General features: G+C 38.1%; 2 protein-coding genes across 2 annotated transcripts in view; both read left to right on the top strand.

The window, feature by feature from the left end:
- The window catches only part of IPO11 (importin 11), a 107,682-nt gene that overhangs the window by 70,433 nt on the left and 21,981 nt on the right, over nucleotides 1-15,268 (top strand). Inside the window, exons 27-28 of the mRNA XM_015416384.1 lie at nucleotides 2,514-2,635; nucleotides 14,232-14,327. Of these exons, the coding sequence (XP_015271870.1) occupies nucleotides 2,514-2,635; nucleotides 14,232-14,327 (218 nt within the window). The remainder of the gene's footprint in view (nucleotides 1-2,513; nucleotides 2,636-14,231; nucleotides 14,328-15,268) is intronic.
- On the top strand, nucleotides 5,837-7,753 carry LRRC70 (leucine rich repeat containing 70). Its single transcript, XM_015416383.1, has one exon. The coding sequence runs from the start codon at nucleotides 5,837-5,839 to the stop codon at nucleotides 7,751-7,753; it is 1,917 nt and encodes a 638-aa protein (XP_015271869.1).

Raw genomic sequence — 15,268 nt, 5'->3', positions numbered from 1 at the left:
TGCTGGTTAATTAGCTGTATTACAGCTCAGGTTTACATTTGTAGTTTCTGTTCAAATTATCTGCTGAATAACATATGCTCCCTGCGAGACCTAATGCAGTTCCTCAGGGCTTGCAAGGCAGAGATGTTCTGCCAGGCTTTGGTTGAGGACAGTGACGGGTACCATCCTATCTGGCAATCCCTTCCCCCACTGCTTCCTCTCTACCTCCTCCGTGAGATAGTGATATGATTTGAAACTTTGATGTTTTAGCATCATCTGAAAATGTTTTATATTTTATTTGAACTGTTGGAATTGTTTTATTAATTTATGAATATTTTTACTGTTGTTCACTGCCCTGAGCCCTGTGCATTCAGGGAAGGATGGTCTATACATTTAAATTATAAATTAAATAAATAAATAAAATTATCTTGTTTCCTGGGATGTATCTCTTCCCCCTCACCCCATTTTATCTCAGTCTTTGTAACAGTTATGTACAAGATGGTGCTAGCTCATTATAACTTTATGGCACCTTCTGTCCTGGAGAAAATGAGGTGTTCTAAATACATACATAGCTCATGCGGCTTTGAAGTTAAATGTCTTTAGTCCACAGAAATGAAAATGTTGTGCTTCTTATTGGTACCAGTTTTAATCTTTAAAGGGCAAATAGTCATGTGCGACTGAACAACAACAAAAAAGTCATACTACTTCTCATTTAAGCAGCTTTGCTCAGTGTATTGGCTAGGATTCAGAGAGACCCTGTGTACATACAGAGGAATATTCAGCTTGGGGTTCCCCCCCCCAGTGGCTGTTTCTTACCCCTGCCTTGTTCCAGAGAATCCCTAGCTTAGAAAGGGAAAAGCTTTTCAGGGACATAAGCTGCTGTGCACCGACGGGAAACTGAGAAGCCCCTGCATACATAAGCAACATCAAGCAGAATCTATCTCTAGGTTACTACTTATTCCACAGAAACTTTGGTTTAAAAAAAATCACATGCAGTCAGTAAGATAATATGTTTTGTTTATCTTGTCCAGCAGTAAATAAGCAGACATTTGTCTTTACATCAGTATGTGCTGTTTTTTGCAGATCTCTCAGTTCTAGCAAAATTCTTCTGTCTCCCAGCTGACTTTAATATATTTAACTTGGTGGAAGGGGGAGCCAGTTTGGTGTAGTGGTTAAGTGCGCAGACTCTAATCTGGGAGAACCGGGTTTGATTCCCCACTCCTCCACTTGCACCTGGCTGGATGACCTTGGGCAAGTCATAGTTCTGATAAGAGCTGTCCTTGAAAAAGAGCAGTTTCTGTCAAGAGCTCTCTCAGCCCCACCTACCTCACAGGGTGTCTGTTGTGGGGAGGGGAAGGGAAAGGAGTTTGTAAGCTGCTCTGAGGCACCTTTGTGTAGTGAAGGGCGGGGTATAAATCCAATCTCTTCTTAAAAAAATTTTTGCTGAAGAAAATGTTTTCTATGTGTTGCTCAGATGCTGAATAATAGCTGGGTTGTTAATTTTTTCCAATGTTTGTATCTAGCCTGAACTCTCCCTAGAAACTAAAATGTCTAAATTAAGGCTATCGTACTTTGTTCATATTATGAGAAGCAGCAGGAAAAGAGGAAGACCCCAACATGAGATGGGTTGATTCCATCAAGGAAGCCACGGCCCTCAGTGTGCAAGACCTGAGAATGGCTGTTCACGATAGGATGTTTTGGTGTACATTAATTCATAGGGTCACCATTGATCAAAAGCGACTTGACAGCACTTCACACACACACACACACACACACACACACACAAATAAATAAATAAATAAATAAATCCAGGGAAACCAAGGGGTGCTCTTAAAGATAAAGGCTTGGTACTGCATAATAATTCCAGTATAAATCAAAGAACAGTGATTCACTTGACAGGAGGGACTTTTAGTAGCTTCGTGTTTAATAAATATATGGAACTAACAATAATAATCTGAATTTCTGAAAATGCATATGTCATAAAGTCTGTGAGTTGGATCCAATAAAATACAAGCTCTGCTTGCAAAATATCTTCCTCTCCCTTCTTACTTAATCCTCTGATCCCACTGAAAATCCACCCTTGAACATTTGGATTTCCTCTGAAACTGCATATAGTATAGAAGGAGGAATCTATAGAAAGAGGGAAAGTATCCTGCTCAAAGGAGGAGGAGGTTTGGATCCGATCTTATGTTGCAAATCCCCTTTTCTAGTAGCATTGAGCTGAGTCTCTAAAGATGTATTAGAATAAAGTTCTATACATGGTAGAACTATTAGATATATTAGAATGCCATGACACACACAGTAATAGAATTCTGAATATGCATACATATATATCCTTTATGATTCTGTATCTTTATACATGTGTTTATATGCCCATCCATATATGTTGTGAAGTTAGAATGTTCCGTAGAATTTGGCATAGTAACAGGAACTTCCATCTGAGAAGTTTTACTTTATCTCATCACAAAACTGTGAAATAGTTATCTAGTCTGATTATGTTGTTTACAAATGTGACATTCAGTCATGTTTTCCAGCCAGACCTGCTCCTTGGTCATGTGATTGAAATGTGGGTTGACCGCATGGATAATATAACTCAGCCAGAAAGAAGAAAACTTTCGGCTTTGGCATTGCTTTCCCTTCTGCCATCAGATAACAGGTGAGAGAAACTTGGTCGGGATTCACGGAGTCATGTCACAAATTATTTTCATGTATGTTTCTCTTCAGTTTCAGTCCAAGAAATAGAAATCCAAAGATTATGTGCCAAGTTAAGTTATATGTTTTTGGATCCTCAATCTTGAGTTGTAGCTAAGACTTTCTTCAGAATATTGCCTTAATTTTATTGTGTTGAAGGCCATAAAAATAAAACACTTCTAGTAAGAGGTGCAGTATAGACTGCAATTCACAGATAGTTATGGGCATCCAGGTTCTTTATCACGAAGGAAGAGGTTAGGGGAACTTAGAAGCATGTTTAGTACTTGGTGACATTTTTGTTGATCCTAATAAAAGGTAAATCACACTGTTGCTGCTAAGGTCTGTCAAAGTCAGTGAGCTTCAAATACTTAATTGTGCAAGTATTTTAGTTATTAGTAAGATTTTATGTCTATAGAAAGTCAATAATATTTATTTGCTTACGTAGTTAAAAAAAATGAAACTAGAAATTTATGAATGGGTTAAAATCTCCCAGTTCATTGCTAAGGAATTGTTTCTTGCTCACTTACGTAACTGGAGTAATGTTGGGGAATTTCACATTACCCAGTTTCACCCGGTTTCAAACCAGTAATGATCCGTTTTGATGTGAACCGGTATAGGGCTGCCATTTCACACATGGCTTTCCCCTTCCAGTAAAGAGCTGGATCTGAAGCGGTTTGCCATTTCAGACCGCACCGCTTTTTCCCATTTTTTCGCCCGTGCGGGCGATCTCTGGCTTTTTTTTGGGGGGGACGTTCGCTTTAGAGTGCTATAGCGCTATAGCAGTATAACAAAACACTCCATGCATTCCAATGGGATTGATATAATGCTATTCCGTTATAGCGCTATAGCGCTATAACACTATAAAGCAAACGTAAAAAAAAGCCGGAGATCGCCCGCATGGGCGAAAAACGGCGGGGAAAAGTGCATTGGAACCGGGAGAGGAAACTGAGGAGTACTTGGAAGTGGTTGACAGGTAAAACGCTTCAGCCCCGTTTCCTAAACGAGACAGAAGCGATTGTGTATGAAATGACAAATATATCCCGGAAGGGAACCGGTTCTCAAACGGTTCTGTCTGAAATGACAAACCAGAAACCGTTTCGGAACCGTTCCTCTTCCGGAATATATCACCTGTCTGAAATTCCTCATTTTCTTCAAATTTTGAGTATGCCTTCCTTTACCCATTTTATTCCATCAATCACTCAAGTTCTTCTGTCTGACACTTGTTTATACTTCAGAGAAATTTTTTTAATATAATTTTTTTATTGTATCCCAATATTGTTATTACATTACAGTTTAGTTCCAAATTTTTGATACTTCTTTTCCCCTATTTTATCCCTCCCCCCCTAAGGTGGCCACCATCATGTTTTTCAAATTACATTTTTAACCACGAGCACATTCTTTCCAACTTTTCAAATATACCCCTGTCAATATGTCCGATTGTATATATTCATATAAATATTCGTTCCATTTTTCTAAAGTCCATTTTGAGTTCTCCTTCCAACCATATGCAATCACTGCATGCGCTGCTAATAACATTACTTTGAAAATATCCTGATTTTGTTTCTCAATTCTATGGTTTCCCAACACACCCATAAATAATAAATCTACATCTATATCCAGGTTGACTTTACATAGTGCTGCTATTTTTCCCCGTATCTTTTCCCAAAAATCTGTCACCTTTGGGCATTCCCACCATAAGTGAGAATACCACTCTTCTTTTGCGTTACAGTGCCAGCAATTAGGTTTCATCCCTTTTATCATATATGCCAGTTGTGCAGGTGTTCTGTACCACTTCCAGATTATCTTTCTTTCAAGTTCTCTATACTTTTCTAGCTTAATTTTCTTCAAGTTCACCATTAACTTATTAACATTCTCAGTAGTAATTTGTTTTTCTTTATTCCATTTGTTTTTTACTTCAGAGAAATATAGGTGAAAAATGCTTTATTGAGACTGATCTTTCTGTCATTCATACATGGTACTAATTTAAATAAAAGTTAGAAATTGGGGGGTATAATTATTTCTAAATGCTGAGATAAATGAATATTTTTTTCCTTTCCTGGGTGTAATTGTTTTTACGGGTTATAACCCATTATGTATATCCTTTTATTTATTTAATACATTTATACCTTGCCTTTCTCTCCAATGGAAACACAAAGTGGTTTACATCACTCTCTTCCATTTTATCCTGACAGCAACCCTATGAGGTATGTTAGGCTGAGAGAGTAGGACTGGCCTAAGGTCACCAAGGGAGCTTCTATACCACAAGTGGGGATTTGAACCTGGGTCTCCCAGATACTAGTCCAACACTCATAATCACTGCACCACACGGGCTTTCCATTATATTATATTCTGCTTAGCATGTACATTCTTTATTATGCACAATAATTTAAATCGAATACATATTGTATCAGTACCATGGGAAGACTAATGCATTTAACTGAACTTTAGAGGAACAAATTGCAGAGATTTTCCTTCTAGCAGTACTTCAGAACTGGAGATAAAATGACTTCCTGTCTCTCAGTTTCCTGTATCCATGGTAACTTTATTTTAACCAGTCATTGTGGAAGAGCAAGTGGGAAGAGTAGTGTTTCCTGTAGGAACTGTTGCAGAACCTGTGACAAAAAAGTGGGAAACTGGAATGTTGTATAGAAATTTCTTAAAATAATGAACTGCACTAGCAATTCCAGTGAGCTTCAAAACTACAATTTTTACCTGATAGAATGAACACTGCATTCTAGGTGAGAGCAATTTTTAATATATTTTAAACTGTCAAACAGTCATGAATATTAAAAGAACAAGAAGCTACTAATTGAAGGAAATGGAGGTTGCTGAATATAAACAGCACTGTTTCCTTTTGAGTTTAAGTAGGATGAACCAATTTAGAAAGTCGTTAAATAGCTTCTCTTACTGAAAGCTGCTGTTTTGATTTCAATTTTAACTCTTAAACTAGTTTTCAGCCATGTTAGAAAATACTGTAATTTTACCATTATGAGTTACTGAATTTTAGATATTAGATCTGAAGTAGTTGGTGTGATAAAATAAATTTGTTTGTATAGTCCATAAATAGCAGAAATAACATTAAAAGATTCCCTACTTTTGAAACAAATGAAACCTGAGAATTTTGAATGAACTGTTTTTAACTTTTTTTCTGATAGCACAATCAGAGATGATTGGGAGAATCACAGTCCAGGATATGTGTCGACTTCACCACCTTGGGTCGTTTCGACATATTCTTAACTGCCTTCTTTTGTTGCTGATCCAGGAGGAAATACTTTGTTGTCCATCTGTTTGCCAGCAGTGTACAGGCAGACAAGCCAACTGCCGTAATGCAGGTCTTTCATCTATTCCGAAGAATTTCCCCCAAAGTACTATATTCATATATCTAAGTGGGAATAATATATCTTGCATAAATCCTAATGAACTGATAGGGCTTCAGCATCTTGCTGTGCTACACTTGGATAATTCTGGAATTTTAAATGTGTATCCAAAAGCATTTTCTAAATCTAAGAACCTGTGGTACCTACATCTGAATAATAATCAGATTAAGCGTTTGGATCCTGGAACATTTGAAGGACTTTCAAATCTTCGTTCTTTATACCTGCAAAATAATAACATTGCTTTTGTTCCAAGAGGATTGTTTAGTGATCTCACTTCAGTACGATACCTAACGCTTCAAAGCAATCGCCTCAGTATCCTTGGTAGTGGTACTTTCTTGGGAATGATTAGTCTTCGGGTTCTTAACCTAGCCAACAATCAGATTTCACGGATATCAGATGCAGCATTTTGTCACCTTGACAACCTTACATGTTTGTACCTTGAAAGTAACAATTTAACGCGCGTGCCACCAAATGCTTTTGTAGCACTGAGCAGTCTTGAAAAACTTTCCTTGTCACATAACCCGATTGGATCAGTCCCTCCCTTTGCATTTAGAGGACTTGACAAGCTCAAATATCTCTCTTTAAAAAGGGCCAACATAAACTTTATCGATGTGAATGGATTTGGGGGGTTAATTCATCTTAAAAAGTTAGTTTTGAGCAATAATAATATAGAAAATGTCAATTCCGATACTTTTGCATTGTTGAATAATTTAATGTTTCTGCAACTTGACAGAAACAAAATAATCAATATTGCAGATAATGCATTTGCAAAAATTGGAGCATCTTTGAAGATGCTGAATCTAGCATTTAATAATCTTACAGATATGCAGCCTGGAGTTCTCAAGCCTTTGGTTTCATTAACTCACTTACAAGCAAAGTACAATCCTTGGAATTGTAGCTGCAGGTTACTTGGTCTAATTACTTGGCTAGTGTCTTCTTCAGTCTCTGTCAATATTCATTGCCAGTATCCTTCCAGTTTGCGTGGAAGACATTTGAATTTTGCTAAATGGGACTTGTTTCCAAACTGTTTCAACAGTTCCACACCACCTGAAACAATCAAGGATATCAAACCAGCAGGTATTCACCACAGCACCACTACTTTATTGATGGCATGGGATAAAAACCCCTCAAGCAGTTCTGTTTACAGACATTTAAAGAATGTGGATGCGGATACAGTGAGTTTATGGACAGAAATACCTACCACATCTGCTAATCAACACCTTTCTGAAGAGCATTCTGTTGGGAAGTTCAGACTGGCAACTACAGTGTTTTCATTGTTAACTGTGGAGATACCAGCACAGAATATACCTGTTAATTTTACTATGGAAGAGAGCGGAGCATTTCCCCCAGAAGCTGCTTCTGTGTCATTTAAATCCTCTCTAATCTGTACACAGCAGGTAGAAAAACTGACTCGGGCTTTTGACATTTTATTAACCCTTTTTATTTTGGCTTGTGCTGTTATCTTCTTTTTGATTTACAAAATGATTCAGTTTAGACAGAAGCTTAAAATGCAAAAGAGCTCTGACAGTGGAATAGATTACTATGGTTTTTATCAGGCTGGTAGATACCGTGTAACTGATCCACTTCAGTCTGTGCCACAGAATCCACTGGGAAGTTCAGAACTGGACAATATTCATCTTCCTAAAGCAACAACCGTACTTGAAAGTTCAGCACAGGTCATCTTATTTGAACACTCAGCTTTATAGCATAGGATTTCTGATGCTGCTTGTGTAAAAACCAAGACCGCAATTTTGTGCATTTTATAAACAATAGTTTCACTTATTATTAAGACTTTTTTTTCCAAATAATGTCATCATTAGCTGTCATTTTAATTCACAGTTCTGTATGAATCTTAAACTTTTGTTATGCAATCCTATTTTGTTCTACTTGCCAGTGGAAAATCCTTCATTCATAACTCCTGAGTTGTATCAAAATGTGTTTAGCATTCTACCTATATCAGATGTTAAACTGTTGCCTCCAAAGATTTCAGCCATTTCAAATATTCATTAGTATTAATAATTCATAGAAACAATATGACAGCTTACAAATGAGTAAGCAAAATTTATTATAGCTAGCAGCATCATGAAACACAATTACGTGCAGAAAAAAATAGTTCTGGTGGAGAAATTGTGAGTGAATATCAGTATTGTACCCTGGTGGTCTGGAAAGAAAGCCAGAAATGACCAATCAGGGCCATCGGAACACTTGGAGGAAGGGGGAGGAGCAGACGGAAAAAAGAGCCATTTAGCAGAGGTTTAAGCCAGACAGGGTTTAGAGGGGCTTTAATCAAGGTAAAGATCTTGCTCTGCCTCCAGTCACTTGAGGTGAAAGTGGACTGTTTAGGGTAGTGGCGGCCTGTTAAGCACATACTGGTATATGGATCTCGTATATAGTCTTTCTGGGTGATCAGAACGCTATTGGGGCAAGCTGAGGTCTGCATTGTAGAAAGGCTCTACAGGGTCTGTCTGAAAGGTGGAGAACTTGGCAGTGGCTGGCTAACTCTCCACATTTCAGTCTACATACAGACACACCAATGCTCCCTCTAAGCTGTGGATTCTTGTGAGCAAAAATTCTACTTTGTGAGCTCCTGGCATTAAAGTTGTGAGAGCGTGATTTGGCTACTGCATAAATTAGTTTGCTCTGGAGCCATCCTTCTTGAGCTAAGACAAAAATGTGTGAGCCAGAGGCTGAAAAAACTGTGAGCTAGCTCATACTAACTCAGCTTAGAGGGAACACTGATACACACATACAAACATATTTTGGTGTATAAAGTTGTTTCTAAAAAATCTCCAGTTTATTTCCTTCATTATAAATAAACCTTTTTCTTGTGTTCTGTCTCTGTTTTTCTCCTTGGCATTAAGGGCAGAAAAAGTTGTAATCAGGTTTTAACAAGACAGGGAAGTATACCATCACAATTTACAGCCGGGGTGACTAGCAGTAAATAGTGCTAACAGCACTGTCAGGCCATTGTTTTGGCCTCTTTCACAGGTGTGCTTGGTGTTGGAAGGGTAATGAGGGCAGATAGTCCTCAGTTAATTCCAAAATCAATATGTGCTTTGTTTACAACTGGGCCTCTTAATGTAATGATAATGTAAGTCTGGAATAATGACTGACTGTTATGGAATAAGAAAGGCCAATAAGTCATTTTGGGGGGGGGGGAAGGTGAAGACTTCTAATCAACTGGTCTTATGAGCAGAACAAATGGGAAATAAGATCCTAAATGATTTAAAGGAATAGAATAGCTCCATGGGAATAGTTTAGCTAGTTTGGGAAAGGTTTAGGTGTAAGAGTGTTGCTGTAATGAATTATGAGATGTTATAAACCTTGTTAATGGAGCGACTTAGATAAACTTGATATATGTGGTAATTTGGATTATTATAATTAATGAGATATGGATGAAATGTATAATTAACTAATGTACTTAAACGTAAATATTGTGATATGTAAATCGTATTTATCCTTTTTCCTCTCTATTACTTGAAAATTCAATAAATAGATTATTTAAAAAAATCAATATGTGCTACCATTGTGAGGATAGAGGCACTGGGCCATGTGAAGGTTTTCCTGCCAACAATATTTTAGTCCCCACTCCTTCCACCCCAGACCATCACACATGCCTACTGAAATTAACTATTGAAATTAAATATAGAAGTTAAATATTCCTGGGGGGAAATGGTCATATCTATAGTTTACATTTCCAGTGTACAAACTGTGTATCCTGTAGTATGTATTTTGTCATATATGATACTAATTAAAATAAGAATGTGTAAGAGAACTTCACCATCTATTTATTTATTTATTTAGTCAGATTTCTACCCCGCCCTCCCAGCCGAGGCCAGCTCAGGGCTGCTTACATAAAACAGCGCATAAATTACAATAAAAACAAGTAAAACATTTAAAACAATACCACAACCAATTGATGACATAAGTGCTAGTGTTAATTGTCCTTGGTTGATATTGCTTTAACGATGGCTGCCGTACTCAATTCTCTCTCCAGATGGTCAGCTCTCAGATCAGAAGTTTAAAAATAAAATAAAAATTTTTAAAAAACCCTTCTGCAGTTTTTACTATCGAATACCAAACAATTCTAACAGTATTTTATCTGTTGGACACCATCTTCGTGGCACTGTAATTTGTGTTTGTTGCATTTAAAATGGGCCTTTCCCCCAAAGGGATATTTCAGTAGTAAGAGGGGAGAAGTTTATCTCAATAGTTGAATGGATGTCATCCCTCCACAGCAGCAGCAACAACAAAAAGAAGCAGGTCAAAGCTGACCTCAATTTATGACTGTGGTGATAAGATCCCATCTTTCTAAAGCACCTGGATGTGAAGGTGACATGAATATTTGCAGTGCACTTGGCAAAACCTTGCTTCAGAAAAATTAAGTAATGTTGATTTAAAATCTGCTATTAGTCAAGTTGGTGGACAGATTAGGTAATATCAACCATTCACTATTCTGATATCCTCTTGAAGATTTGGGCAAAAATAGCATGGCCCCAAACTTCTCAGGTTTTGGTTTTGAATCAAGCAGTAACATGCTGTGAATTGAGTATGGCACACTGCATGTATGAAACATGTGCATATCTGATTCTTATGACCTTTCCATCCACATGCAGCTGCTGGTGTGACCTTGGGTGAGTCATAAGTTCTTTCAGAGCTGTTCTCTCAAGAGCAGTGCTAGAGAGAGCTCTCTCAGCCCCACCTACCTCACAGGGTGTCTGTTGTGGGGAGGGGAAGGGAAGGGGATTGTAAGCTTCTCTGGGACTCCTTCGGGTATTGAAGGGCAGGGTATAAATCCAGTCTTCTCCTCCTCTTCTTCGTTTTCTTCATCTTCTTTGTCTTCATCACAGCAATGAGTTATATAGGATTTGATGCTCATATGTCATGTGCAAAATGTAGGTTTGAGCTCGGTATGAACCTTCCTTTATTTACAAGCTGAGTGATCAAATATGGCAATAGCAGAGGTTACACAGTTGGTAATGTGTACAATTAATTATCAATATTGAACTTACAGTGTCACACTATGATTTATAAGCCAGCAACCTATAAACTGAAGTATTTCAGAGGTATGTCATAAATGTTTCTAGGCTTTCTTAAGTAGTTTAAACCAGGATTAAAGGAAGAGCTTTTGTATTGCTAACTGCAAGTCTTTTTCTTCATAGCCTTTCACTCTGAAGATATTACTCTTACAGAATTTCAGTGTGATGGTAAAGGCTTGATTAGTTTGGTGATTACTAGAGCCAGTAACAGGCCACAGTATTTTGAGATGGAAGCAGGGAAAAATGTAATTAAATACCATGTCTCTTGCACAATCTGCCTTTATTTGATCAGTAGGCTCATACTTACAGCTTATTATGCAGAGGTCAGAGGGCACAAAATAATTACATTTTCTACCTGAAAATCTCCATATTGTTCAAAAGGCTACTACCCCAATCTACCAGCTTCTTTGGTTCATAATAAGAATAATTTAAGTCATAGAATTGGATAGAAGCATCACATCAAATCTGTCTGCTAGAAGAGAAAACTCTACATATCAATAAATCATCAGGCCAGTTAATGAGCCTGTAGAGCAGAAGGGGTGAGTGACACTCATTACAATCACAGGCATAATGATCCATCAGACCTTAAATAGAACTAAAATTTGTCAACCAAATATTAACAAAAGGAATTTTACTGGGATATACCAAGCTTCCTGTTTCTAGAGAGAGTCCTGAATTCTGAAGAAGGGAAATCCTATGAAACATATTTTTACTTTATATAAAATAATTTATATAAGCCAATATTATTTTGTCTTTATCAGGCAGTTTTAAATATTTCTGCAGAGTAATGTGCTTTCCTTTTCTTACAAGTGAGCCACAACTGAAACATCACCATAACTAATAACCAGTTTAAGAGCCATTTTTAGTCTCCAGATTTATGGTAAAATCAACTGATTGTGCGGTTCTTAGAATACCAAAATAACCTGTGGGGTTGTCTGTCACATAGACCTGAGCCCGCGTGCAGGGAGGGCGGGGTATAAATGAAATAAAATAAATAAATAAATTTTTCAGTCTTAACACAGGTAGAATTATCAGTGGAGCAGAACGCTTTCATAGTGTGGAATCTATCTTTAAATTCAGGTGTAAAGACATTAAAAAAGGCTTGAAGCATTTCTACTGTACTAGTAAATTTGGCATAGTTAACAAATACATACTGAAATTTTCCCAGTTAAGGGCTGCTTTTCATATAAGACCTGGTGTACATGTTAAGTTAACATTTTCCAAATGCTGCCTGACAGTGCAAGTACACATGACTTTTCGTAGTTATATAAGAACATAAGAGACACCAATGTTGGATCAGGCCAAAGGCCCATCCAGCCCAACACTCTGTATCACACAGTGGCCAGAAATACCAGTGCCATCAGGAGGTCTACCAGTGGGGCCAGGACATTAGAAGCCCTCCCACTGTTGACCCCCCCAAAGCACCAAGAAGACAGAGCATCACTTGCCCCAGAGTCCCTGTCTATACCTTGTGGCTAATAGCCACTGATGGACCTCTGCTCCATATGCTTATCTAATTCCCTTTTGAAGCCATCCATGCTTGTAGCCGCCGCCACTTCCTGTGGCAGTGAATTCCATGTGTATAGTAACCCATACTAAATTTTGAAGCTATGCTTAATACACATATATAGGAAGATTCCGCACCAAGTATCCTGCTACTGGGTTGACCAAGAAACTCTCTATACAGTAAAGGCATATGATAACTGGTGCTTGACATCCCACTAGGGAGGGTAAGACGCAATCATGATGAAGCTGAAGAAGAGCAGAATAACAATGTGTAGCTCTAACATTTTACCCAGAGAAAGTTATGTAATGGTGGCTGAGATCTAGATCACTTGACCAGATCATTCAAAATAATGGGATAGCCATCCTCAAAGTTAATTGCAACACACTATTCATAGCTGTTGGTTTTAAACTAAGCCTCCTTTAAAATGCTGCTTGCATTTTACTTTGAATTGCATTTTATGCTTGTATTGCATGACTTTGCTAAAACTTCTGAACATAGTAGCCACTATAAGCTGTTAGAGGCCCATCTTTCATGCTGTTCTGGCTAGAAACGCATGTGTGTATGTCTGCTGATCTATTAGATACTTAATTTAACTGTGAGATGTAACAATTCTGTATCAGTTTCAAATACAAGAATGCATGTGTGAATTTAATCGTAAAGTAAGGCAGAAATTAATGTCAGTACTATTATTGCATAGCATAAGCTCAGTAGTTTTAAAAATTGTCAGCCAACAAGAGGGATCAGGTCTTAGAAGGCTTTCCTGTGTATATTTTCCTGGATTCAGTCTGAAGGTGTGTGGTTCTCAATGTTTGATTTCTCATCTGAGACCTTGGGTTGTTTGTTCTTCCCTTTAATTGGGTACACATGTACAATTCGTGACAGAAGGTCTGCTGTCAAGTCTGACAGAATGAACCTGGAGGGAGAAGATTAAATCTAGCCCCCGTCCTGTAATATGTGTCAAAGCTGACTACACCAAATAAGGTTTGCAGATAGGTGCTCACAGCCTGTTACTATGAATATGGATCTGTGTCAACATCTTTCACTTATGTAGTTTTCTAATTTCCCCCCGTTTTCTACTTTTATAGTTGTCATTTTAGTAGAAAACAACAAACATGAGTTTGTTTTCAGAGGCTATTAATCTAGGTCAGTCTTAGACCCATAGGTTGAAAATCTCAGGTAGGTTTCATGAACCCTTATAAAGCTGGCACTTTTTGTTTTTAGTTGTTTTGCTGCATTGGGAAGGACTTACTGCTATGGCACATGTTGAGAGCAAGGGTACCACATTTCCTGCCTTTCATTTGAACAGCATGCTGAGAGGAACACTGGTGGTGAGGCAAGGTCACTTAACTGTGGAGAGGATTGCTTTCTAGCATGGGCAGGTTCAGAAACTCTGGTTTCTCATCTGGTGGTCACACGGTTACTGTCATGTACTTGCCGCTCAGTGGATCTCATGCTGCTACCTGGAGTTAAAGGTGGGTCCTGGGTCTGGCAAAGTTGAAAATTCCTGGTTGAGGTCATTCTCTCCTTTTGGGAAGACAGCCTGTCAGTGTGCTTAGTTAAGCACTAAGTACTTCCTTAAAACTGCTAAGCAAGCTTCCAGTTTATCTACTTAAGCAAAACTATTCTGCTTTCTTTCAGTATTATCCAAGATAAATTTTGTGGTATTATAAACATTTCAGTAGAAGGGCTGCATGATGTCATGACTGAAGATACTGAAACAAGGACATTCAAAGAGTAAGTAAAAGACTAAATTACTCTGTGATTACTGTACGTGCTATGATGCTTGGGGTAATATTTGTTGGCCCAGGATAGAACTGAGGATAAGATAGCAGTAAAAAATTGTCATGTGAAGAAAGACAAAGGGCTGAGGAAAGTGAGGCTTATTGACTAGGGAAATGAGGCACAAGTATATATAGGTCAATGCCAGAAGCTTCTGAGTGAAGATGTGGGGAGCTGGAGTGCTTGGTGTTAATGAGTTGAAAACAAAGCTGTCAGTTCTGTACTTGTCTGGTATAGATCTATGGTGCAGTTCCATTTGGAATGTGGTGTACAGTTCTGGTCACCATATCTCAAAAAAGATATTGCAGAGCTGGAAAAAGTACAGATGAAGGCAGGCAAAATGATTAACTGATTGGAGCATCTTTCCTATGAGGAAAGGCCAAAGTCTTTGAACTATGAGACTTTAAATTTAAAAGTCTTTAGTTTAGAAAAAAGTCAACCAGGGGGGGGGGGCATGATAGAGTTTTATAAAATTAAGCATGGAATAGAGAAAGTGGATAGAATTTTGTCCAAATCTTTCATAGAACAGGAATTTGAGGTCAACCAGTGGTGAATGGACAATAAATTCCAGTGGTAGATGGACAATAAATTCAAGATTGACAAAAAGGAAGTCATAGCCGACTTGTGGTGGTCCCAGTAAGGGACCTTCAAGGCAAAGATGTTCATAGGTGGTTTGCCATCGCCTGCTTTTGCACAACTGTAAAAGGGATTAGACAGATTGATGGAGGCTAGGTTCATCAGTGGCTACTAGCTGTGGTGACCAAAGGAAACCTCTGCATCCAGAGGTAGCAAACATCTGAATACTTGCTAGGAGGCAACATCATAGGCTTCTGTATTCTATTTGTTGACCCTCCAAGGCAAATTGTTGGCTACTATGTGAAACAGAATGCTGTACT

The sequence above is a fragment of the Gekko japonicus genome, unplaced genomic scaffold (genome assembly GCF_001447785.1).
Source record: "Gekko japonicus isolate JY-2015 unplaced genomic scaffold, Gekko_japonicus_V1.1 scaffold1441, whole genome shotgun sequence".
Lineage (NCBI taxonomy): Eukaryota > Metazoa > Chordata > Lepidosauria > Squamata > Gekkonidae > Gekko > Gekko japonicus.
Note: the sequence above shows the minus strand (reverse complement) of the source record. Positions and strands in the feature narration are given on the sequence as shown.